This window comes from Pelophylax lessonae (assembly GCF_965119305.1).
Source record: "Pelophylax lessonae genome assembly, chromosome: 7".
In the NCBI taxonomy this organism is placed as follows: domain Eukaryota; kingdom Metazoa; phylum Chordata; class Amphibia; order Anura; family Ranidae; genus Pelophylax; species Pelophylax lessonae.
Genome location: NC_138774.1, coordinates 249,650,534 through 249,677,768, shown reverse-complemented (window position 1 = coordinate 249,677,768; position 27,235 = coordinate 249,650,534). Strand labels below are relative to the sequence as shown.

General features: G+C 46.6%; 1 protein-coding gene across 1 annotated transcript in view; it reads right to left on the bottom strand.

Moving 5' to 3' along the window:
- L1CAM (L1 cell adhesion molecule) overlaps positions 1-27,235 on the bottom strand; it is a 1,053,451-nt gene that overhangs the window by 967,460 nt on the left and 58,756 nt on the right. Inside the window, exon 2 of the mRNA XM_082263926.1 lies at positions 2,807-2,915. Within this exon, the coding sequence (XP_082120052.1) occupies positions 2,807-2,915 (109 nt within the window). The remainder of the gene's footprint in view (positions 1-2,806; positions 2,916-27,235) is intronic.

Below are 27,235 nucleotides of genomic sequence, written 5' to 3'. Positions count from 1 at the left end.
GTGAAAAAATTCCAAATTTATGAAACAAGTTGGATTTAACTCTGTCTGAATGATTTACATTGGCAGTAATATAGCGGTTATATTTTTGTACACACTGACTAAATACATTTAATGATCTGTTACCGCATCAGTATTTTTAAACTTACACTTGATTCATTTTATGATGTACCAATAAAGCTTTGTGATTTTTTAATTTAGAGTTGCTGCTCTTTAAAATCCCATTAGCCGGATCTATACAATGGCAACTTTCTCCATCCTATGCTCTGAATATGCTCTACTGCAAACTGAGCACTATAATTACCTACATATAGTATCCTTCCTGCATAAAATTCCATTGAAAATAGCACAATACACTAGCTGCTGAGGACGTATTACTATGAAACGCGTACAGCGTGTCGCATCACTTCCGGTTTCTGAATCGAGGCTTGGACTGCACCGCGCTCCAGGCGGTCGGTTTCCTCGCTCGCTTACCATTTACTTATGTGAGTACCCTTTACCTGTGTTTTGAATAAAAGTTATTGGCAGATTTACACTATGCGCCTTTCCTCCATTTTTTTAAACATTTGCCCCACACTACACCGTGGATATCTGGAGCGGACACCCCATACCATTGGACCCCATTAGACCCTTATCACCATACTACTGAGATCCTCTGCACCTGGACCTTCTAGGGATCTTTTCCAGACGTTCCACTTAGGAGCTGGAGAAGAAGTCAGGACCTACCATCCATACACCATATATACCCGCTCTATACCCCTGTGTGGGGTGGGTATTTCCGGTGAGTGTGCTGTTTGCTAGAGGGGTCACCGAGCACCTCACCACCCACCACGTGGTTACTTATTATACCACTCATTATTGTGTATAGTTTACACAAAGATTGACACCCGGTTATAAGATTTCACACTCTTTGGACGTTTCTCACTATCCATTATTGATTATTTTATTTTTTATTGGATTTTTTTCTATAGATTCACCACTACGCTTGTTGCTACTGGTGTATACCAGTTTCTGGGACTTTTACGCACCAGTCACTTTGTATTTATACTGTATTATTGTATATCTTGTTTTCCACATCACCTGCGGACACTTTTTGCACCCATTTATCTGTTTACTGGCACATATTTATTTGTCCAGCATTGTTTTATTTTTCATTGGTAGATTTTATACTTATGATAATACTTGCATACGTCACTTTATTTGGTCATTTTTGCACTTGTCACTTTGACCCACCCACCTACCTTGTATAATTTGCACCTATCTACCTGTTCAAATATTGTTTACTATTTATATATTGTGGATTGTGGACACTTGTAACTACATCTACACACGTCACGCTTCAGGGATGTCCATATACATGTCATTTTGACCTACTTATCCATTTGTTCTGACACCGTCTATATATATATATATACACTTTTTTTTATACATATCCTGTGAAGACCATCTTTGCACACGCCTCTTTACAGGGACGTTCATGCATATGCCACTTTGATCTACCGATATTTTATATACTCATTTTTATACACCCGCCTTTATATTCCTATTTATCTATTTATACATCCATTGCTACTATTGTCTGGCACTCCACAGTCTATATACCTCACTAATAGGCAGCGCCATCCCCCCTTTTTCATATCTATATAGTCAACTGACTATATCATAGGGAGGCTGCAGCCTAGGATTTACTTTACACATATTTGTATCCAATATTCCATAAGCGCGGAGTTCACCACTCTCAATACACTATCTTTGACCCAGCGTTAGATCTAAAGGAGGCATTTCCTTTTTCTACATACCCATTAAAGACAAAGCGGATTTTTCAAATTTCCCCCCCAATACTGGCATCGGAAAGGGATCTTAAGCTATCTTTCTCCTTAACACAATGGCAGAAAGCATTATCCATGACTTCTGCAGCAACCAAGTGTGTAGGTCTACCGGAAGTGTCACACAAACTTATGCTACATTGGTATCTGACACCTATCCTCATTTCCAAATTTCATACCAACACCTCTTCTCAGTGTTGGAGGCAATGCGATAAAATTGGAAACCTATACCGTATCTTTTGATTGTGTAGCAAACTCTTTGGCCAGCAGTTTTTGTAATGATCTCACAAGTCTCAGGCTTCCACCTGGCGATTTTGAGTTGTGACCAATTGTCACCAGTTGTCACCAATTGTCACCAGTTGTCACCAATGTTCTCCTTGTCACTAGGCTTTATATAGCGAGCCTTTGGAAATCACCAGCAGTACCCTCATTAAGTTATATAGTAAAGACAGTTCAACTCCACTACAGCTATGAAGTTAGATTTGCATATACGCAAGGCAGATATTAAACCATTAATTATCTTTGGCTTCCTTGGACATTATGGTATGCAAAATATGATTTAGACCTGTAATGTTACTTTATCTTTCTGACAAATACGTTTTGGTGTTTGACTTTTGTCATTCCAGATGTACTTACTTTATTGATAGATTAATCCTAGCATAGATGGTACATCTCTGTTGATGATTAACACTTAACCTATATGTACTTTTTTACTATGCAAGATTATTATTAAAAATCCCAAAAAATCATTGAAATAAATATCTGATCCTCCACAGAACTATGGACCTTGGGATGCCACCAATATTAACTGATCATATTCCCCATCATGTAGTACCTCAGATATATTTGTCTATAAATATCTAATTACTGTCTTGAGAATCAATAATTTTAATGATCTGGCTAGCCAATAATAAATGAGCTGTCTAGCTGATAACAGCAAAAAAAGCAAAAGAAAAAAAACCAAGAGGAACTGCTGAACATACCAAGCTCTGGAATTTTCTTTCGCTTCACATCTAAGCATGATATCATCATTAGGGTAGACCACATACGTCTGTGGAGGTTGTTCAGTGAAAACAGGAGGAAATAGTTGTGCTAAGAGGAAAACAGGTATCATTTAACAAACTCTATCAGCAGATTTTTTATTTTTTACTATCATGCAGTAACACACAATTACAAATCTGACAAATGTTTACTGCTATATAAAAATACAGTACCTACAAAAACTAAATGACAGTGGCATCAGGAAGCTTTCCTGACACAAGCATAACAGCATATACATATGGATACAGGCTCAGCCCCCTGTCCATTCACAGGACCGGTTATTCTATATAAATTAATCTCCTCCCCAAGGCAGCATTCTCCTTTTTTTTCTCACTGCTTATGGAAGCAGAATTTTTACTCTCACCTTGCCGGATTCATCTGGCCTATCCGCACAGGTTCAGCCTCTCCTGTGGTGATGCTCCTTCAGTACACATTGTAAATCTCCTATAAGACAGAAACTTCCCCATGTCCAGGTACTGGGGTTGTAGGATGCTGGTCTATAGGGATTGCACAAGTGCCTCCTTTATCACGACTCCATGGATGGACATTTATTGGCTTAAATGTGCGCAGCCTATTGCATTAGGTGGTGCCCCACAAAGCCGCGGTGAATGGTAGGTGTGGCCAAATTGTGTTTGTTACAGGAGGGGCTTAAAGGGTCTTGGTTAAATTAAACAAAAGCCTTCCTGTACCCATAAAATATGATTCTGGTCTTCTCTCCCCCAGTAGGGTACACTGATGCTGTATGGTTTACTTGGTTGCAGTGCAGTGTACCTGCAGTTTCCGCGTGGGTTAGTTAGTTTCACTTTGCCATAGACTTCTATTATATCAGCACCAGTATATCACCAGTTTTGGTGCACTTTTGTGAAAACTCAAACTGAAAGGGTGGTTTTGGTGCACTTTCAGAATGCTCATCAAAACCATGGGACAATAGAAGTCTATGGCAAAGTGCAGATAACCCACACAAAAACCACGGTAACACTGCTCTGCAACCATTGTCTGGGAAAACTGCACAGCATTAGTCTGAAAGCCAAGCTGATCCTATTAATACTATCCCCTGAATTCTGCATCACTACTGACCTCTAAACTCTGCCTTACTACGGACCTCTGAACTCTACCTCAATTACTACTGACCTCTGAACTCCGCCTCACTTACTACGGACCTCTGAACTCCGCCTCACTTACTACGGACCTCTGAACTCTGCCTCACTACTGATCTCTGAACTCTGCATCACTTACAACTGACTTCTGAACTCCACCTCACTTACTACTGACCTCTGAACTCCACCTCACTTACCACTGATCCCTGAACTCCACCTCACTTACCACTGATCCCTGAACTCCACCTCACTTACTACTGACCCGTAATCTCCGCCTCACCTAATAATGACCTCTGAACGCTGCCTCATTTACTACTGACCTTTGAACTTTACCTCACTTCCTACTAGCCCCTGAACTCTGGTTCACTTCCTACTAACCCCTGAACTCTGCCCCACTACTGACCCCTGAATTCTACCTCACCTACTACTGACCCCTGAATTCTACCTCACCTACTACTGACCCCTGAATTCTACCTCACCTACTACTGACCCCTGAACTCCAACTCACTTACTAATGACTCCTGAACTCCACCTCACTTACTAATGACCCCTGAACTTTGCCTCACTTATTTACCTTTGAATCGCTTCTGAGCTCTGCCTCACTTACTGCAGAGTACAGAGGTCACTAGTGACACAGAGTACAGAGTGCAGTAGTCACCATCTCTCATTCATTTCTGCATTTCTTACTGGTGTTCTCGTTTTTCCTGGGCTCTTAGTAGTACTCAGGGTACTGCAGCACTGGCTCTTCTCCCTCTTCTCCTATTCGCTGGTCCTGTAGGCAGAGCTAAATTACAGCTACTCATAGCCCCGCCTACTGGACCTGGGAATAGGAGAAGGGGGAGGGGGTGGGGGAGCAGAGTTGGAGCTGCATTATTCTAAGTAATGTGAAAAGTGCAGCGAGAAGAAAAGAAGTCATTCATATTTCTGTGTCTCCCCTATAGCTGCACTTGTCACAGGCAGCAATCGGGAAAACGCTGTTTTTTTATGTCGGGAAGGGGGCGGGCACTAAAGGATGACACAGAGAGTAGGGGGCAGTAAGATGATCGACTGTGATTGGCTTATAGACCCACCCCCACTGCCGCGCTGGCTTTAGCACCTACCCCTTTCCTGTATAAAGCCAATACCAAAAAATCATATCCCCGCCTCCCTTCTCCCTGTGTTGCTCTTTAGTACCCGCCTCCTTCCCTACATAAGCAAACGTTTCCCCTGTAGCTGCCTATGAGAAGCCCAGCTGCAGGGGAAACACAGAAAAGCGTTTCTCTGGAGTCAACTTGGATCATGTTCTGCCACTGGGACCCAGCAGTTGGAAGGCAATGGGTTGATCAGGGTGTGCCCAGACACATCTGGCACACCTTGTGCGTACGCCTATGTTCACTGAACTTCCTGTTGGCACATGAGGCATTCAGGTGGTAAAGCGCACCACAAGGTGCACAAGACAATAGTATTCAGCTTCTGTTATACTGTTAAGAGTTGCCTACAGGTATTTGCTGTTATCTTGCACTGCTAAAAGCAAGCATCACACATCTGAATCTTTGCTGGCTTGTTGTCCACACACAGTGCTGTCTATTTTGTTATTGCCTCGAAGGTTGTGGCTTGTGTCTGTAGTACTGCAAAAGCATGGGTTTATAGCACAGGTGTTTGCTGTGGCAGAATTTAATCTTTCCTATTAACTATTGCTATATACTGTATATGTGATGGTGTGTATTTACATATGCTATTCAATTTTACAGTTTGTTAACGAATGGACCCGATCCACCTATACTTATGGAGCGAATTCTCACATTTATTATGAACAAGAAGCTCCTGTAACTGGAATAATCATCCAACATGTACAGTGCCTTGCGAAAGTATTCGGCCCCCTTGAACTTTTTTTCGACCTTTTGTCACATTTCAGGCTTCAACCATAAAGATATAAAACTGTAATTTTTTGTGAAGAATCAACAACAAGTGGGACACAATCATGAAGTGGAACTAAATTTATTGGATATTTCAATCTTTGTTAAACTCTCTCCAGAAGTTCAGTGAGGATCTCTGAATGACCCAATATTGACCTAAATGACTAATGATGATAAAATTAATCCACCTGTGTGTAATCAAGTCTCCGTATAAATGCACCTGCACTGTGATAGTCTCAGATGTCAGTTTAAAGCGCAGAGAGCATCATGAAGAACAAGGAACATACCAGGCTGGTCCGAGATACTGTTGTGGAGAAGTTTAAAGCCGGATTTGGATACAAAAAGATTTCCCAAGCTTTAAACATCCCAAGGAGCACTGTGCAAGCGATAATATTGAAATGGAAGGAGTATCAGACCACTGCAAATCTACGAAGACCTGGCTGTCCCTCTAAACTTTCAGCTCATACAAGGAGAAGACTGATCAGAGATGCAGCCAAGAGGCCCATGATCACTCTGGATGAACTGCAGAGATCTACAGCTGAGGTGGGAGACTCTGTCCATAGGACAACAATCAGTCGTATACTGCACAAATCTGGCCTTTATGGAAGAGTGGCAAGAAGAAAGCCATTTCTTAAAGATATCCTTAAAAAGTGTCGTTTAAAGTTTCCCACAAGCCACCTGGGAGACACACCAAACATGTGGAAGAAGGTGCTCTGATCAGATGAAACCAAAATCGAACTTTTTGGCAACAATGCAAAACGTTATGTTTGGCGTAAAAGCAACACAGCTCATCACCCTGAACACACCATCCCCACTGTCAAACATGGTGGTGGCAGCATCATGATTTCGGCCTGCTTTTCTTCAGAAGGGACAGGGAAGATGGTTAAAATTGATGGGAAGATGGATGGAGCCAAATACAGGACCATTCTGGAAGAAAACCTGATGGAGTCTGCAAAAGACCTGAGACTGGGACGGAGATTTGTCTTCCAACAAGACAATGATCCAAAACATAAAGCTAAATCTACAATGGAATGGTTCACAAATAAACATATCCAGATGTTAGAATGGCCAAGTCAAAGTCCAGACCTGAATCCAATCGAGAATCTGTGGAAAGAACTGAAAACTGCTGTTCACAAACGCTCTCCATCCAACCTCACTGAGCTTGAGCTGTTTTGCAAGGAGGATTGGGCAAAAATTTCAGTCTCTCGATATGAAAAACTGATAGGGACATACCCCAAGCGACTTACAGCTGTAATCGCAGCAAAAGGTGGCGCTACAAAGTATTAACTTAAGGGGGCTGAATAATTTTGCACGCCCAATTTTTCAGTTTTTTATTTGTTAAAAAAGTTTTAAATATCCAGTAAATTTCGTTCCACTTCATGATTGTGTCCCACTTGTTGTTGATTCTTCACAAAAAATTACAGTTTTATATCTTTATGTTTGAAGCCTGAAATGTGGCAAAAGGTTGAAAAGTTCAAGGGGGCCGAATGCTTTCGCAAGGCACTGTATATTGTAATATTCTTTACCTTGGGACCCCTTTCCTTCTCTCCCACCTGTACTAAAACATTATATACTTCAGCCCCAAGAACATTAAGCCTGCGTTCACACTGATGCGGTATGGGACACCGCATGTTGTTCGCACAAGAATCGTAGCACATTTATGAATTACATGTGGTGTCTCTGGGGTGCGATTTGAGCCACAGGGTCAGGAATGGACCCCGAGTAATGACGCTACTATTCGTCCATCCTTTAAGTGTGTTAACCACTTCCCGACCACCCGCCGTCTTTTTACTGCGGCAGGGCGGCTCTCCTGCGCAAACCGACGTAGGTCTACGGGAAGCTAGGGGGCGAGCGTGTGCCGGCGGCGGCGCGCTCCCACCCCCACTCGGCAGTGGGGAAGCCGATGCATATGTCAGGCGGCTCAGATTCCCGCCTGACACCCGCAATCGTTCCCCGATGAGAGAGAAGAACGGTCAACTGTTGTAAACACAGCTGACCGTTCTTCTCCCTGGAATGGTCATAGAGCCAATGTGATCCTTCTATAAAGGATCACATGTCTCTATGGTCATTTCAGAAGCCATGCCCCCCACAGTTAGAATCACTCCCCTAGGCTTACATTTAACCCCTTGATCACCCAGAGATTTAACCACTTCTCTGCCAGTGTCATTATTACAGTAACAGTGCATATTTAGCACTGATTAATGTAGTAATATCACTGGTCCCCCCAAAAGTGTCAAAAAACTGGATTTTTGACTTACCGTAAAATCCTTTTCTCTTATGCTCATTGATAGACGCAAGACCCATATCTTGATATCAGTAGGGTATTGCTGTCCCCTACAGGAGTAGGACACTAGGCAGAAAAAAGATTCTGGCTACACCTATGGGCAGTCCCAGGGGGTATACCCTCTCTCTTCCTGCTATAGGATGTCAGTTATGTAACAAAGCAGAGTCAGAGAAATCACACCAACCCAACTCCAATATAGAGGGGCGGGTGCTGCGTCTGTCAATGAGCGTAAGAGAAAAGGATTTTATGGTAAGTCAAAAATCCAGTTTTCTCTGTCGCTCATTGACAGATGCAGGACTCATATCTTGATATCAGTAGGGACGTCCCAAAGCAGTGCCATAATTGAGAGGTGGGATAGCAGAGGAAAACATTCCACAAGGCCAAAAACATAGCCAACCAGGAAACATAGGACTCATTGGAACAATAAGATGAGACCCACCTGAAACCAAACAGAACCCCCAAGGTAAACCAAGGGTTCCCTCAAACCGCAGCCTGCAAAACCTTGTGGCCAAAAGAGGCATCCGCAGATGCCAGCACATCAACCTTATAAAATTTTGTAAAGGTATGAACAGACGACCAGGTAGCCACCTTGCAAACCTGAAGTACAGACGCCTGATGGCAAAAAGCCCAGGAAGCACTAAGTGCCAGAGTAGAGTGCACTTTAACAGGGAAAGGAGGAACCTGACCCTTAATCGAATAAGCCTGCACCACCGTCTGCCTGATTCATCTCAAAATAGTCGCAGCAGATGCAGGCAACCCTTTTCTAGGGCCATCCGTGATCACAAAGAGCAAATCTGACTTACGAAAAGAGTCAGTAGTTGCCAGGTACACCCTGATTGCCCGACCACATCCAAAGTGTGCAGTGCAAATTCCTTAGGATGGCTCGGCTTAGGACATAAGGAAGGCAACACGATATCTTCATTTAAGTGAAAACCGGAGACCACCTTAGCAAGGAAGGACGGATCCGGATGAAGAACCACTTTATCCCTATGAACCACCGGATAGGGGGATCGACAGGACAACGCAGCCACTTCTGACACCCTGTGCGCAGAAGTAATAGCCACCAAAAAGGCCACCTTCTAGAATAAGGTAAGCAGGGGAATCTCCTTAATATGTTCAAAGGGAGGTTTCTGGAGAACCGACAGCATCAAATTAAGGTCCCAGGGTGGTAATGGAGAGCGCACCGGAGGAACCAGGTGCCCCACGCCCCGAATTAAATTTTGTACCAGGGAATGAGTGACCAGTGGCCTCTGGAAGAAAATCGCCAAGGCCGAGACGTGACTCTTGATAGTACTCAAAGCCAGCTTCTGCTCAACCCCATTGAAGGAAGGCCAAGACCCGAGCCACCGAGTAAGAACGTGGAGGAACCCCGAGGGACTCACACCACGCAATATAAGACTTCCACGTACAATGATAAATCTTCCTAGAAGTCGCTTTCTTCGCTTTAAGCAGAGTAGGAATAACTGAAGCAGACAATCCCCTGTCCTTCAGCACCTGGCTCTCAACAGCCAAGCCTTCAAAGCCAGCGACCGTAAAGCAGGATGGAAGATTGGCCCCTGAGACAGCAGATCCTCCCTGAGAGGAAGCCTCCATGGAGCGTCTGCGACCAGCCTGACCAAGTCGGCGTACCAGGCGCGACGAGGCCAGTCCTGAGCCACAAGAATGATCGGAATCCCTTCCGCCTCTATCCTGCGAAGAAGTCTCTGCAGCAACTTGAGAGGAGGAAAGGCACACAGCAGCTGATACTGCCCCCACGGGGCCACCAGTGCGTCTGTGGCGTCTGCCAGAGGATCTCGGGATCGGGCTACAAACCTCTGCACTTTCCTGTTGATCCGGGACGCCAACAGATCCACATATGGGGTGCCCCAAAGAAGGCACAACTGGTGAAACACCTCCGGATGAGGAGACCATTCCCCTTGATCTAAGGTCTGTCGGCTGAGAAAATCCGCCTGCCAATTTTCCACCCCTGGAATGTGAACAGCGGAGAGAGCTGGAACAAAGCGTTCCGCCCAACGGAGGATGCCAGCCACTTCCAAGGCCGCAAGGACACTCTTGGTGTCCCCTTTGTGATTAACATAAGCCAGGGCCGTGGCATTGTCTGACTGAATCCGAACTGGACAGCCCCGAAGATGCTCGGTCCAGTGAACCAGGCCAAGCCTTATCGCTCTCAGTTCCAATACATTTATCTGCAACCTGGATTCTTACAGGGACCAGATGCCCTGAGAAGAAAACCTGCCGAGAACCCCTCCCCACCCGGATAGACTGGCATCTGTGGTGACAATTGTCCAATAGATCGGAAGAAAGGATCTTCCTTGACTGAGCATCGGAGACCGAAGCCACCATACCAGGGCCTCCCTGGTCCGCTCGCTCAACCGGATCTGATTGTCCAGAGAATCGGGATTCCTGTTCCATTTGAGAAAGATCTCCTCCTCGTATGAAATTGAGCAAAAGGTACCGCCTCGAAAGACGCCACCATCAGTCCCAGAGCCATCATGCAGGTCCGAAGGGACGACCATTTGGTGGACAGCAACAGCTGAGTCGCTGTTTGGATTTTCTGAAGTTTGTCCGCAGGGAGAAACACCTTGGCCAAGGACACATCCAAAGTCAGGCCCAGATAGTTCAGTCTCCTGGAGGGGACCAGGGATGACTTCTGCAGGTTCACAAGCCACCGAACTCTTCCAGAGAGGTCATGGTGATCTCCAAATTCGCCATCAGAGCCTGCAGAGACTACGCACGGAGGAGAAGGTCATCCAGGTAGCCCAGGACGATACCCCCCGTTTCCGCAACAGCGCCAGAACCGGAGCCAAAACCTTTGTGAAGACCCTGGGAGCAGAGGCGAGACCAAAGGGTAATGCCACAAACTGATAATGGTCCTCTCCCACTGCAAAGCGCAGAAAACCTTGGTGTCCTGCGTAAATGGGAATGTGAAGGTAGGCATCTTTGATGTCTATGGAGGCCAAAAAAGTCCCCCTGATGCAGGGAGGCCACCACCATGCGAATGGACTCCATCTTGAATTTTTGCACCCGGACAAAACAATTCAGCGCCTTTAAGTCCAGGGCTGGACGCACCTTGCCCTCATTTCTGGGCACTGTGAACTTCCCCTGAAAATGTTACCCTCACAGAACTATTACTCCCTGTTGTACCAAGTCCTGTACTGCCCCCCAACAGAGCCCTTAATCGATCCGGTGACAGCCTCACTTTGGAAGGGAAGAACCTTACCGGTGGAACTGATCGAAACTCAATCTGGTACCCCGCCCGTATGACCTCGTGAACCCATTTGTCTGTTTACAAGACCAGGGCCGCTTGGAACCCCCGGAGGAGGCCTTGAAGGGCTTCGCCTTGTCGACTGATCCAGAGGGACAAAAAACGTTCTTGTGTGCTGAAAAGGAGGGTCCCCGTCTGCGACGAGGGTACTTACCCTTGGCAGCCTGTGGGAGAAAGGTGCTCTTGCCCCCCCAGTGAGACCTTTGATAATATCATCCAAGGTAGCACCAAACAGGCGATCCCCCTGAAAGGGGAGATCAGTCAAGGCTTTCTTAGAAGCCTGATCCGGAGGACCACCGCCGAAAACGAAAAACGCCCCAGAATTGGAGCAGTATCCAGTCTGGCGTCGCAAAGAAATTGCAGTCCCTGCACCATCTGGTCCAGCAACTCTGGCAGGGGGAAGGTTTCTCCCCTCTAAGTCACGATGTAGTAACTTAGTCCATTCCGTCAATGTTTGCGAAACCAGGGCAATGGTAAACACCGGTCTTAAGGCAGACCCTGCCAGGGAAAACAGTGTGGGACACAGACTCCGCCCTACAATCAACCGGATCCCTAAAGGACGGGGAATCCTCCACCAGGATCACAGTAGCCTCATTCAGCCTGGAGACCGGCGGATCCACCATAGGCGGCACCGTCCACTTTTTAATGAGGGACTCCTCAAACGGGTAGCGCCTAGCAATCCGCTTAGGCATCCCAGGGGGGGCGTTTCAGACGGTCCCATTCTTTCTTAATTATATCATCAAAGCATGCGGGAAAAGGAAAAACCCTTGTCACCCTGGAGGGCTTGCGAGTGCCAAAGGCAACCTGCATATCAGTCGCAGCCGCAGCTGCATCCTCCAGCTTTAGGTTATCACGGACAGACACAATCAGTGCGTCAACCAGCACCTTGTCTTGCGCGACAGCGGAGGCAGAAAGGTCATCCTCACTATCAGAGTAGACAGGGCGCGAGGCAGTAGACCCGGAGGGGAGACCTGTGTCAGCAGCGACTTTGTCAGATTCTGAATCTGAGGCATCAGACGAGGCAGGGGTAGGCGGAGGGCACAAACGACTCCAGGACCGCCGAAAGTGCATCTATAGTGAGCTGGGAACCGGAGGGCCCTGCGGTCACCTCGAGGGGATCAGGTGGGGACACATGTTCAGCAGGGTCAGAGGAACCGTTAGCAAAATTTGACAAAACGGCAATTTATTTATTTTTTTTGTTGCTATAAAATGTCCCCCAGCGCCACCCAGTGTGCCCGGGTCTAGGGAGGAGCCCCACCCCCTTACACACCTCCAGGAACTCCCACAGTGTTCCAGCTCTGAAGAAAGAAAATGAGCCGGGTGTACCAAGATGGCCACCTCCATGTGCTCATGGAGGCTTCAAGAAAATGGCAGCCCCGCGCGGCCTGCATATGAGCAACCGACAGATGGGCCCTGGGGAGCCAAGTAGGAACCCCTTCACACAACGTCCGCCTGCACTGGCGGCACATCCCCCCCCCCCCCGTCCCCAGTAGCGGCCTGCAATGCAGATCCAGCCTCCCCACATCCCCATTAGCAACAGAGCAAGGAACTTAGGTCCTTACTCCTAACTAGGCAGAGAAAAAATGACATCCTATAGCAGGAAGAGAGAGGGTATACCCCCTGGGACTGCCCATAGGTGTAGTCAGAATCTTTTTTCTGCCTAGTGTCCTACTCCTGTAGGGGGCAGCAATACCCTACTGATATCAAGATATGAGTCCTGCGTCTGTCAATGAGTGAAATGTCAGTTAAGGGTCCGATCTGTCCACCGCAATGTCGCAGTCCCACAAAAAATTGCAGATCACGGCCATTACTAGTAAAAAAAAAACAATAAAACTGACATAAATCTTTCCCGTAGTTAGTAGACGCGATAACTTCTGCGCAAACCAATCAAAATACGCTTATTGCGATTTTTATCAAAAATATGTAGCAGAAAACGAATTGGCCTAAAATGTTAAAAAATTTAGATTTTTACATTTTTTTTTTGGGGGGGGGGGGGAATGTTATATAGCAGAATGTGAAAATGTTTTTTTTTTTTTCAAAATTGTCGCTCTTTTTTTGTTTATAGCGCAAAAAATAAAAATTGCACAGGTGATCAAATACCACCAAAAGAAAGCTCTATGTGTAGGAAAAAAAGGACAAGAATTTTGTTTGGGTACAGCTTTGCAGGACCGCGCAATTGTCCGTTAAAATAACGCACTGCCGAATCGCAAAATAGTGCCTGGTCATTAAGGGGGCAAATCCTTTGGTCTTAAAGTGGTTAATCCACGTGTGCAAATAAAAGTATCACTAGCTGCACTTAGAGGCACCTTCTCCTTTTTCTTGCTTTAACAGTTGGAGTCGCTTCTACCAATCCAGAAGAGATGGCCCTTTGTCAGCGTGGTACCCCTGCACGATTACAGAAGCCCATTCAATCTTTTTTTCCCCATCCTTTTTCAATCACCATTGAGGATTGATTTTCCTAACAGAAGCGCCCTATGTTCCATGTATTGGGGTGCGATTTGAGCCATGGATTTGTACGGCTCAAATCACACTGCATTCACAAAAAACTCGTGCAGGACCCTTTTTCTGCCCGCACCAGAATTGAATCTCATGGGTGTTCATACCCATGCGATCCGATTCTGCAAATTGCAAACTGATTTCCCACTACATCTAGTGTGAACCGAGGCTTACTATTATGTACCTTTTCACAGTATCCACACTCTACATTACCTCTTTGTGTCATAAAATATATCAAACGTTTTTAATTATATGCATTCCTAATTATATTTATATGTATTTTTAACTATATATGCACCTAAATCATTTAGATAATGGGTGCTCAACCTGTGGCCCCCCCAGCTGTTGCAGAACTACAAGTCCCATGAGGCATTGCAAGGCTGATAGTTAAAAGCATGTCTCCCAAAGGCAGTGGCATGATGGGAATTGTAGTTCACCAACAGCTGGAGGGCCACAGGTTTTGGACCAATGGCTTAGCTGCTAGACTGATAAAGGAGGTGTGGTCTAGCTTCTTAAACATGTTCCTTTTGGCTGCAGAATCCTGGGGTCTGACAGCTCTTCCCTCATGGCGGCTCTTGGCTTGTTCGTCTGGTTCCCTGCACCGCATCCCGCATCGGCTTTTACATTCAGCGGCTCCAAGGTGGGATGGACTTTCCCTTGGTTGTCCCATGTTGAGCTTTCTCATGCCTGTCACACTGGATGTCTGTAAGTGCATATGTACCATAATTTTATGTTGCTGTGAATAAATTGTGCTACACTATCGGTAGCATAGGAACTCTCTTTCTCCACCCTGTGTGCACACCTATGGTAAGGCGGTAACACGCACCACATACACACTGTGGCTTGTTGTCCACAGTTCTGTCTGTTTTGTCAATGCCTCACAGGCTGTGGTCTGTGTCTGCAGTACTGCTAATGCATGGGCTGATATTACCTCAGCAATGCCTGGCTTACTGTGTATTAATGCTCTAATGCTTGATATTGACCTCTGCAATGCCCTCTGCCTGGTGTAAGTTAACCTACCAGTGCCAATAATCTGGTGTCTATTAACCCTTCATTGCTTTGCCTGTGATATATTAACTCTTCAGTACTCTTGATTGCTATACGTCTAACGACTGCTATGCGTTGGACATCAAGCTGTAATTGCTTCTCTCTGGTGTGCCTCAGACCTCGCTCACACTTGCACAGGGGTCCGTTTGCTGCAGATCATTTGAGGACCCTTGTCTCGGAGACTGGTTGTGGACAGCTGGTTGGTGGAGGCTCTTGAGTCGCTGCAGTCTGCTCATTTTGCAGTTTAAGTTGGGCTTTGACCTTTCAATGTTCTGCAGATGTATGTGTGGATTGCCACTTGTAAAGTATTACTGTGAGCAGTACTCCCAGGAACAGTGCCTTGCGAAAGTATTTGGCCACCTTGAACTTTGCGACCTTGGCGATACAAAGTATTAACTTAAGGGGGCTGAATAATTTTGCACGTGAGCATTAGGTAGGTATATTCTAGCCTAAAAAAGAGTGCACATTATGGGCATAGTGGATTACAAATCTCTCCAACCCTCAACACCAGCACTACCTTCTCAAGAGGAAAAGAGGCAGCTTGTTTCTTCAACAGCGACAAGTCCACTTTAGCCTTGAAGGAACCACTATGCATTTAAGGCACTGCAAGGAGAGGCAGGCTAAAGGAAATCTGAATACAATGATTATCCTGGGCAGTTTTGGGCTTGTGGCTGGCTTGCCTGCCAAGATGCTATGCTAATTTGCATTTCAGAGGCACCAGTGAATAAGGAGGCAAAGAAGGCAGATGTTTTGATTTTGATCAGACTGATTGTCAGATACTAAGCCTAGTCAAACAGCAACATTTGTTTAAAGGCCACCTCTGCCTAAGATGGAGTCTTTGTCAGACTGGCCAGGTGTGTCATCCTCGTCTAGTGGTAGCTGGCTGTCCTGGGAAGTTGCTATGTCAGGTTTGTGTAACAGAAGCAGCAGAGGAATAGAAGGCAAGGAAGCAGATGCATTAAATATGTTCATACTGACTGGATGGATCTCTAGTAGCTAATGCTCAGGTGCTAAACTAAATAAACAGCTAAGTTTGTTTAAAGGGTACCTCTGCCTCAGAAGCAGCTGGCCAACGAGTCTTCATCACTGGCCAGATGTGTCTTCCTGCTAGCAGAGGGTGCAGTATCCTCTCTGAAAAGCTCACCTTTACCTCAGAGGCAGTTGGCCAATGAATCTTCATTAGAGTAGCCAGATGTTCCATTCTGCCAGCTGATTAGAAGTAGAGGACATACACAAGCAAAGCTGCTCCTGGTCAGTGATTAGTCATCCATCTACTAGCCTGATATGGTGAAGGTGCTAGCACAGCCTGTTTGCAAAGCTACAGAAAAGAAAGGTCCAGAATCCACTGCACTTTTTCAACCTTTATTGCATGTTCTATAAAAACATCACAGACATAAAATAAAGGTTGTGCTGCAGATTCCGGATCCTTTTCTTTTCTGTATCCTTTACAGAGGCCTTGGAACAGCAAACTTAACTTTGGCAATGAAGAAGCTTTATACTGACGTAGCACCCTCCTAGATAGGTGCTAGGTAGGCAGTTTTGGCTCTGTCTGCTTAACAGCAGGCTAAATGTATATGCTCCCTGCTTCTCAGGTAGCAGCATTTGTTAGTCAGGCCTGCTCCATCTGTCCAGTGTGTGATTCATCTGGGCTGAGCGAGTGTCCCCCACTGTGTCCAATGGGGCGGCATATTGGACAGTGAAGGAAACCCAGCCAGTGACACACAGGCTTTATTACTGCCCCAGGGATTGGCATAGACTGGTTGTCTTGGTGCATTATGGGACAGGGTATATAAAGCCAAGGACACGTGCCCAGGGTCTTTGGGCGGGAAGCCAGGTCCCAGAAGGAGGGTGACGGCTGTCTCCTCTTCTGCAGCAGTGGATGGGGGTCACAGGCGGTCAGCCTGGTGAACCAGAGTGTGTGGCTGAATCCGGAGGTCCAAGAGAAGCTGAATGGAGGAGTTGGGGGCATCAGTGACTCTGGAAAAACAGTGTCCGTGAGTACAGAGGAACTTGCCCGGGGTCTGCCCAGGAAGGGGACCACTCCAAAGTGTAGTCAGTCAGTGGACGGGTGTCAGCTACACAGAGTGTGAGAAAGGGGGTGCCAAGTTAGAACCCTAAAGACAATTACAAGTAGTAACTAGTGTTGAGCGAACACGGACTGTATTATTCGTGTTCGTACCGAATAATTGGATTTTTTGTACCCGAACACGGACACGGACACTTTACTGTATGTTCGGGTAAAAATCCGTGTTCGGTCGTTTTATTTCCGGGTTTTGCATGCTTTGGCGCTCTTTTCATGGCGGGCTTTCAACAGCCAATCAACAATCGTTTAACTGGTGTGCCTTAAGCCATCCCAGCCATGCCTGCAAATGTCTCAGTAGCTGTGATTGGCCGTCTGAAGCATGTGACCAAGTCTTTATAAGTTCGAGGCAGCCGCAGCGGCGTCATTATGCTGCTTAGATTCAGGGACAGAGCACACATCAACGTGCTGGCTGCTGATTAGGGAAAGATAGGCAGGAAAAAACCATTTGTGTCCGGATAGAATTGAGGGACAGGTCGGAGTGTTTAGGCAGGGCGAGTTGTAGGCATTTTAGGGATAGAGTCTGCTGAATTATAGGGTCAGTGTCTTCTACAAACTACAATCGATATTGCTGTGTGGGGGGTGGGGTCTGCACTCAATCCTGATCTACGATCTCTTCTCAATCCTGTTAGGGACAGAGTCTGCTGAATTTTAGGGAAACTGTGTTCTACAAACTACAATCGATATTGCTGTGTGGTGTGGGATTGGAGATAGGCAGGTGTCAGTGATCCACATCCATTTTTCTGTGTGTGAGCTGCAGTGAACACAATCTTTTTGGGCTGCAGTGAACACAATCTTTTTGGGCTGCAGTGAACACAATCTTTTTGGGCTGCAGTGAACACAATCTTTTTGGGGTGCAGTGAACACAATCTTTTTGGGGTGCAGTGAACACAATCCTTTTTGGTGTGCAGTGAACACAATCTTTGTGGGGTGCAGTGAACAAAATCCTTTGTGGGGTGCAGTGAACACAATCTTTTTGGGGTGCAGTGAACAAAATCCTTTTTGGGGTGCAGTGAACAACATCCTTTTTGGGGTGCAGTGAACACAATCTTTTTGGGGTGCAGTGAACAAAATCCTTTGTGGGGTGCAGTGAACACAATCTTTTTGGGGTGCAGTGAACACAATCTTTTTGGGGTGGAGTGAACAACATCCTTTTTGGGGTGCAGTGAACAAAATCCTTTTTGGGGTGCAGTGAACAAAATCATTTTTGGGGTGCAGTGAACACAATCTTTTTGGGGTGCAGTGAACACAATCTTTGTGGGGTGCAGTGAACACAATCTTTTTGGGGTGGAGTGAACAACATCCTTTTTGGGGTGCAGTGAACAACATCCTTTTTGGGGTGCAGTGAACACAATCTTTTTGGGGTGCAGTGAACACAATCTTTGTGGGGTACAGTGAACAGAATCTTTGTGGGGTGCAGTGAACACAATCTTTGGGGGGTACAGTGAACACAATCTTTGTGAGGTGCAGTGAACACAATCTTTGTGGGGTGCAGTGAACACAATCATTGTGGGGTGCAGTGAACTCAATCTTTGTGGGGTACAGTGAACACAATCTCATACTTCTGAAGGTTTGAGGGTGCTGCCTGTTCCATACTCCCCCTACTCCTCATCTAGCCTTTTAGGGGTACAAACAATAGTAATTGGGGCCTAGTGTGGTTGTGTACGTGTGATATACATACACTTTTTTGGGATCATATTTTCTATTCCGCTATTTAATCAAAAACCTTTGGGGATCAGTTAAATTGGGGGATAGTCTGTGTTGGTACGTGTGAGAGAGATCCACCTTTCCAAGTTGTTGGGGTTCATCTCATACTTCTGAAGGTTTGAGGGTGCTGCCTGTTCCATACTCCCCCTACTCCTAGCCTTTTAGGGGTACAAACAATAGTAATTGGGGCCTAGTGTGGTTGTGTACGTGTGATATACATACACTTTTTTGGGATCATATTTTCTATTCCGCTATTTAATCAAAAACCTTTGGGGATCAGTTAAATTGGGGGATAGTCTGTGTTGGTACGTGTGAGAGAGATCCACCTTTCCAAGTTGTTGGGGTTCATCTCATACTTCTGAAGGTTTGAGGGTGCTGCCTGTTCCATACTCCCCCTACTCCTAGCCTTTTAGGGGTACAAACAATAGTAATTGGGGCCTAGTGTGGTTGTGTACGTGTGATATACATACACTTTTTTGGGATCATATTTTCTATTCCGCTATTTAATCAAAAACCTTTGGGGATCAGTTAAATTGGGGGATAGTCTGTGTTGGTACGTGTGAGAGAGATCCACCTTTCCAAGTTGTTGGGGTTCATCTCATACTTCTGAAGGTTTGAGGGTGCTGCCTGTTCCATACTCCCCCTACTCCTAGCCTTTTAGGGGTACAAACAATAGTAATTGGGGCCTAGTGTGGTTGTGTACGTGTGATATACATACACTTTTTTGGGATCATATTTTCTATTTCGCTATTTAATCAAAAACCTTTGGGGATCAGTTAAATTGGGGGATAGTCTGTGTTGGTACGTGTGAGAGAGATCCACCTTTCCAAGTTGTTGGGGTTCATCTCATACTTCTGAAGGTTTGAGGGTGCTGCCTGTTCCATACTCCCCCTACTCCTAGCCTTTTAGGGGTACAAACAATAGTAATTGGGGCCTAGTGTGGTTGTGTACGTGTGATATACATACACTTTTTTGGGATCATATTTTCTATTCCGCTATTTAATCAAAAACCTTTGGGGATCAGTTAAATTGGGGGATAGTCTGTGTTGGTACGTGTGAGAGAGATCCACCTTTCCAAGTTGTTGGGGTTCATCTCATACTTCTGAAGGTTTGAGGGTGCTGCCTGTTCCATACTCCCCCTACTCCTAGCCTTTTAGGGGTACAAACAATAGTAATTGGGGCCTAGTGTGGTTGTGTACGTGTGATATACATACACTTTTTTGGGATCATATTTTCTATTCCGCTATTTAATCAAAAACCTCTGGGGATCAGTTAAATTGGGGGATAGTCTGTGTTGGTACGTGTGAGAGAGATCCACCTTTCCAAGTTGTTGGGGTTCATCTCATACTTCTGAAGGTTTGAGGGTGCTGCCTGTTCCATACCCCCCCTACTACTCATCTAGCCTTTTAGGGGTACAAACAATAGTAATTGGGGCCTAGTGTGGTTGTGTACGTGCGAGATACATACACTTTTTTTGATCATATTTCCTATTTCGCTATTCAATAAAAACCTTTGAGGATCAATTGAATTGCGGGATAGTCTGTGTCGGTACGTGTGAGAGAGATCCACCTTTCCAAGTTGTTGGGGTTCATCTCATACTTCTGAAGGTTTGAGGGTGCTGCCTGTTCCATACCCCCCCTACTCCTCATCTAGCCTTTTAGGGGTACAAACAATAGTAATTGGGGCCTAGTGTGGTTGTGTACGTGCGAGATACATACACTTTTTTTGATCATATTTCCTATTCCGCTATTCAATAAAAACCTTTGAGGATCAATTGAATTGCGGGATAGTCTGTGTCGGTACGTGTGAGAGAGATCCACCTTTCCAAGTTGTTGGGGTTCATCTCATACTTCTGAAGGTTTGAGGGTGCTGCCTGTTCCATACTCCCCCTACTCCTCATCTAGCCTTTTAGGGGTACAAACAATAGTAATTGGGGCCTAGTGTGGTTGTGTACGTGTGATATACATACACTTTTTTTGGATCATATTTTCTATTCCGCTATTCAATAAAAACCTTTCTAGGGCAAGATCTTAAATTACAGAAATATGAGGAGACCGTCAAATAAGGGCCGTGGCCTGGGTCGTGGTGCTGCTGGTAGAGCTCCTGTTGCAAGGAGAGGACATGGTCGATCTGTGCCAGCTACACGCACAAGTGAAACACCTTCCTCAAGTGTGAGTAGGCGACAGAACCTGCATCAGTATTTGGTAGGGCATCAAACGCCCCTAGAAGTGATGAGGCCAGAACAAGTTGAGGCGATAGTAGATTGGTTTGCTGCTGACAGTGCCTCCAGTTCCTTCACATTGTCTCCCACCCAGTCTACTGCAGAAAGGTCAGAGTTGGCACCTGCAGCCAATGTCCAACCGTCTTTCACCTCACCCCCTTGCAAATCAGGCCAGCAGTCTGAGCCCCAAGCCATACAGCAGTCTCTTATTCTTTTTGAGGACTCTGTCAGCAGGGTTTCCCAGGGCCATCCACCTAGCCCTGCCCCAGAAGTGGAAGAGATTGAGTGCAGCGATGCCCAACCACTTATTTCTCAAGATGAGTACATGCAAGGATCATCGCAGCACGTCTCCGATGATGACGAAACGCAGGTGCCAACTGCTGCGGCGTTCAGCATTGTGGAGACCGACAAGGAGGGCAGGGGTGAAGACTGGGTGGAAGATGATGTGGAGGACGATGAGGTCCTCGACCCCACATGGAATGAACGTCATGCAGGTGACCTGAGTAGTTTGGAGGAAGAGGCGGTGGTCGCACAGAGCCACCAGCACAGCAGAAGAGGGAGCAGGGTGCAGAAGCGGAGCGGCCGTGCCCTAGACACTACGCCCGCTACTGCCCAACGCAGCAAGGGAACGAGCGCACCAAAGTCAGCTCAAAGGAGTTCTCTAGCGTGGAAGTTCTTTAGAAAATGTGCTGATGACAGGACACGAGTGGTTTGCACCCTGTGCAATCAGAGCTTGAAGCGAGGCATGAACCTTCTCAACCTGAGCACAACCTGCATGATCAGGCATCTAAGTGCAAAGCACGAGCTGCAGTGGAGTACACACCTTCAAAACCAAGAAACGTCTCTGGCTCATCCTGCTTCCTCTTCTGCTGCAGTCTCGGCCGCTCCAGCCACATCTGTAGTGATACCGGCACCTGCCACCCCGCAAACAGACGATCTGTCAGCAACACCACCACCTGGGTCACCAACAACCATCTCCACAATGTCCCGTGGAAGCGTTCAGCTTTCCATCTCCCAAACACTTGAGAGGAAGAGGAAGTACCCCCCTACCCACCCGCGATCCCTGGCCCTGAATGCCAGCTTTTAAAAATTATTGGCCTTTGAAATGCTGTCATTCCGTCTGGTGGAGACGCACAGTTTTAAAAACCTTATGTCGGTGGCTGTCCCACAGTACGTCGTGCCCAGCCGCCACTACTTTTCCAGGCAAGCCATCCCTTCCCTGCACAACCAAGTGGGGGAAAATATCAGGTGTGCACTGCGCAACGCCATCTGTGCCAAGGTCCACCTAACTACGGATACGTGGACCAGTAAGCACGGTCAGGGGCGTTATATCTCCCTAACGGCACACTGGGTAAATGCAGTGGCGGATGGGCCTGAGGCGGATAGCAATTTGGCGCATGTCCTTCCACCACCGAGGATTGCAGGGCGCTTCAGTTTGCCTCCTGTTCGTAACTCCTCCTACTCCGCTTCCTCATCCTCTACCGCCTCCTCATCCGGACAGCGTAACACCTTCACCACCAACTTCAGCACGGCCAGGGGTAAACGACAGCAGGCAGTTTTACAACTTGCCTGTTTGGGGGACAAACCACACACCGCGCAGGAGTTGTGGAGGAGCATGGAACAGCAGACAAATGAGTGGTTGCTGCCAGCGAGCCTCAAGCCCGGCCTGGTGGTGTGTGATAACGGGCGAAATCTCATAGCAGCTCTGGGCCTAGCCGGTTTGACGCACATCCCTTGCCTGGCGCATGTGCTGAATTTGGTGGTGCAGAGGTTCCTTAAAAACTACCCCGATATGTCAGAGCTGCTGCAGAAAGTGCGGGCCGTTTGTGCGCACTTTCGGCGTTCTCACCCTGCTGCTGCTCGCCTGGCAGCGCTGCAGCGTAACTTCGGCCTTCCCGCTCACCGCCTCATATGTGACGTGCCCACAAGGTGGAACTCCACCTTGCACATGCTGGAAAGACTGTGCGAGCAGCAGCAGGCCATAGTGGAGTTTCAGCTGCAGCACGCACGCGTGAGTCGCTCTGCGGAACAGCACCACTTCACCACCAATAACTGGGCCTCCATGCGAGACCTGTGTGCCTTGTTGCGCTGTTTTGAGTACTCCACCAACATGGCCAGTGGCAATGACGCCGTTCTCAGCTTAACTATCCCACTTCTATGCCTCCTTGAAAAAACAATTCGGGCGATGATGGAAGAGGATGTGGCACAGGATGAGGAGGAGGAGGAGGATGAAGAGGTAACATTTCCAAGGCTTTCAGGGCAGTCATTCGCAAGGGGCTCCGAGGGTGGGTTCCTGCACACGCAAACGCCAGGGACGCAATTGTCCAGCAGGGGCACAGTTCTGGAGGATGAGGAGGATGAGGAGGAGGAGGAGCTGGAGGAGGAGATGGAACCATGTTCACAGCAGGGTGGCACCCAGGCCAGCTCATGGCCATCACTGGTGCGTGGCTGGGGGGATACAGAGGACACGGACGATACACCTCCCACAGAGGACAGCCTTTCGTCGCCTCTGGGCAGCCTGGCACACATGAGCGATTACATGCTGCAGTGTCTCCACAACGACCGCCGAGTTGCCCACATTCTAACTTGTGCTGATTACTGGGTGGCCACGCTGCTGGATCCCCGTTACAAGGACAACGTACCGTCCTTAATTCACTCACTGGAGCGCGATCGCAAGATGCGCGAGTACAAGCGCACGCTGGTAGACGCCATGCTGCTGGCATTCCCATCTGACAGCGGGGCCACAGTGGAAGCACAAGGCAGAGGAGGAGGAGGAGGAGGTCGCCAACGCAACCAGGGCACCGCCAGCACCTCAGAAGGCAGGGTTAGCATGGCCGAAATGTGGAAAAGCTTTGTCAGCACGCCACAACAAACAGCAGCACCAGCAGCTCAGATGGAACGTCTTAGCAGGAGGCAGCATTTTACCAACATGGTGGAGCAGTATGTGTGCACACGCCTACATGTAGTGAATGACGGGTCTGCCCCCTTCAACTTCTGGGTCTCCAAATTGGGCACATGGCCTGAGTTTGCCCTTTACGCCTTGGAGGTGCTGGCGTGCCCTGCAGCCAGTGTATTATCTGAACGGGTATTTAGCACGGCTGGGGGCGTTATAACAGACAAGCGCAGCCGCCTGTCCAGAGACAATGTGGACAAGCTCACGTTCATTAAAATGAACCAGGCATGGATCCCACGGGACTTTTCCGTACCTTATGCAGAATAGCAATGGATACCGACCTTACCCACCCATTGTTCCATTTTTGCTCTTTCTCACTCTTTTGGGGTGTACCCTCATTTAAAATTTTTGAAAAGAAGCAGTGTTGGCTACCTCGCCCTCCTCCTCAGGGCCAGATTAATGTAGGGGCTATTGGAGCTGCAGCTCCAGGCCCCTACCTTTTATATAGGCCCCGGGTTGGCCATATTCACTGTTACCGCTCTTCTGTCACTTGTAAACACAGAAGTCTGGCTTCTATGCTCGCTTCCCCAGGCAGCACCCTCAGAACCTCCCCACACAGCGTGAAGGCCGGACAAGGAGGGACAGTTGGCGATGCATGGATGTGTTTATGGGCTTCAGAGACAGCATCCCATGTTGAATTAGGCATGCATGGCTGCACCCTTCCTCCTCTGGGTGCATGGCAAGGCACGGCCCTTAAGGCCCTTCAAAATCCTCAGCACCAAGCCCATGATGCTGTTAATCCGGCCCTGGTCCTCCTCCACCGCCACTTCCACCTACACCGCCCATAGGTGTGCGCAGCCTATTGCATTAAGGTGTGCACCCCAAAGTTGAAATACACATGCATGTGTTTGCCAGCAGGGAGAGTAATGTATCGGGGCCATGTACCTGTAGGCAAGGAGAAATAGAGCAGAGCAGGTCCCAGGGAGATCTTTCCCATCTCCTCACTGGCAATGCTATGTGCCCTAGGTGATTAGGGTGTGCCCAGGCACACCCAGCACACCCTGTGCGCACGCCTATGTCACCGCCACATCCACCACCACCTCAACCTCCCTCCTACTCCATATGGGCCTCGTCCTTCAGAGATGAAGAAGAACATTGTTTTATTTTTCTGTTTTTTTTTTTGTTGTTTTAAGTTATTTCCCTATCCACATTTGTTTGCAGAGCACTTGCCATGCTCTTAATTACGTTTTGCTGCCATTTGCAGCACTCTAGCCCTTTCCTTTGGTGTTTTAGAGCCATTTTAGTGCCTTAAAGTTCGGGTCCCCATTGACTTCAATGGGGTTCGGTGTCCGGGAAAAGTTCGGTAAAAGTCCGGGACACGGACCCGGACTTTTTTTTAAAGTTCGGCCGAACCCGTCGAACACGGACATCTAGGTGTTCGCTCAACCCTAGTAGTAACACTTACAGTGGGTACGGAAAGTATTCAGACCCCCTTAATTTTGGTCCGGAGGACCATGTGATATTTCAGTTTTTCTTTTTTAATAAATCTGCAACAATGTCAACAATTCTGTGTTTTTCTGTCAGTATGGGGAGCTATGTGTACATTCATGAGGAAGAAGAATGAACCTAAATGATTTTAGCAAATGGCTGCAATATAACAAAGAGTGAAAAATGTAAGGGGGTCTGAATACTTTCCGTACCCACTGTATATTACCTTCATTCCAGTGGCAGAGTGAAGCAGCGGCCTTGCTGCATCCTCAAGTCAGATGTCCTCAATACTGTGAATAGTTACTAGTTGGAGTATCCCACTCATCCCTTCTCCTATCCCAGTTCTAAATAAAACTACAAAACAACATCCCCTGGACTGATTATTGACTGATCCAAGACCTTGAAATACTACTTTTCTGCAACCAGTTGCTACAGGTAACCCAGGGGAATCCTTAAGGTGTTATACTCAGCAGTCCTCTAGGGGGCAGTGCTACACTACCATATCAAAAAAGGTGCAACATGAAAATAATATATATATATAACAAAATTACACTAGCAGCGCTGACAGACTATAAATATATGCTAAAACATATACATGCAAATCGAGTAGAATCGATCTCACACCACAGTGATTCTCGCAATGTATATAACGCCTCCACCTCACCACCGTGCGCACCCCGAGGTAACTTTTAAGAGCGCTTAGAATACTCCTTTAGTGGATATCTGTCTGCAGGGGTAAACTGCTTCCTCACAATTCAGAAGCTCCGAATTCTCCAAAGTATCAGCAATCCTCTCACCATCAGATAAAATAATCCAAGGCGCTCAAACTCAGCATTCACAGGGGTGACATGAAATCATAATAGAGAACTCATAGCGTAATCTTGAAAATATATACTTTTATTAGCATCCTCCCCTAATCCCTTCGTAAAATGCACTCACATGTAAAACAATTCTTTAAAGCATATCATCGATAAGAAATTATAGGTGAAAACCTGTGTCCTGCAGTCGCTCCCCGTTCGTGTGAGCTTGCCGTGGACGGCAAGCTTCCGGGTGTGATGTCAGACGTTGGGTTACCTTGGTGACCGCGTGCTCACGCCCTTACGCGTTTCGTCATCAATGACTTCTAAGGAGGGCCTATCAAGTTTGAGCGCCTTGGATTATTCTATCTGATGGTGAGAGGATTGCTGATAGTTTGGAGAATTTGGATCTCCTGAATTGTGAGGAAGCGGTTTACCTCACTTTACTTTCACATGATTCATTCAGTTTGGACTCTTTGCATGTATACATTTTAGTGTATATTTATAGCCTGTCAGCGCTGCTAGTGTAATTTTGTTATATATATATATATATATATATATATATTATTTTCATCTTACACCTTTTTTTATATATCTATTATTAATAGCAGCAGCTACCCTCTCTCTTGTAGAGATTTAAGTGAGATATTGTAATATTGTTTTAGCGCTGGGTGAGTGGGCCTTTTTATAAGACATATTTTACACCTACTCCTGTTTATTGCTACACTACCATGATTGGGCAGGGGGTGGAGCCTGTACCCATACGTACTGCTGTCATGCTTATGCATCCGGAAAGGAACATTACCGCCAGGTAAGTATACAATTTTCCGTTATGGATATGCTTCTCTTCTCTCTTTGCAGATATTTTGTTGACTGGTGTAAACAATGAACCCACAGTTCTTTTTTATGCTATGACAATGTAACATGAAAATCTCAAAAGGAGCAAATTCTTTATATAGGCTCTGTAAATACATGCAATACCTACGCATCAATCTATGGTATTTTGTACAAATACAGGCTTCATTAATAAATTGAAAAAAAACAAAAGGAGGCGCAAACACCTAGTGCATTACTGTAACGCTCTGGGGTTTGATTTTGTGA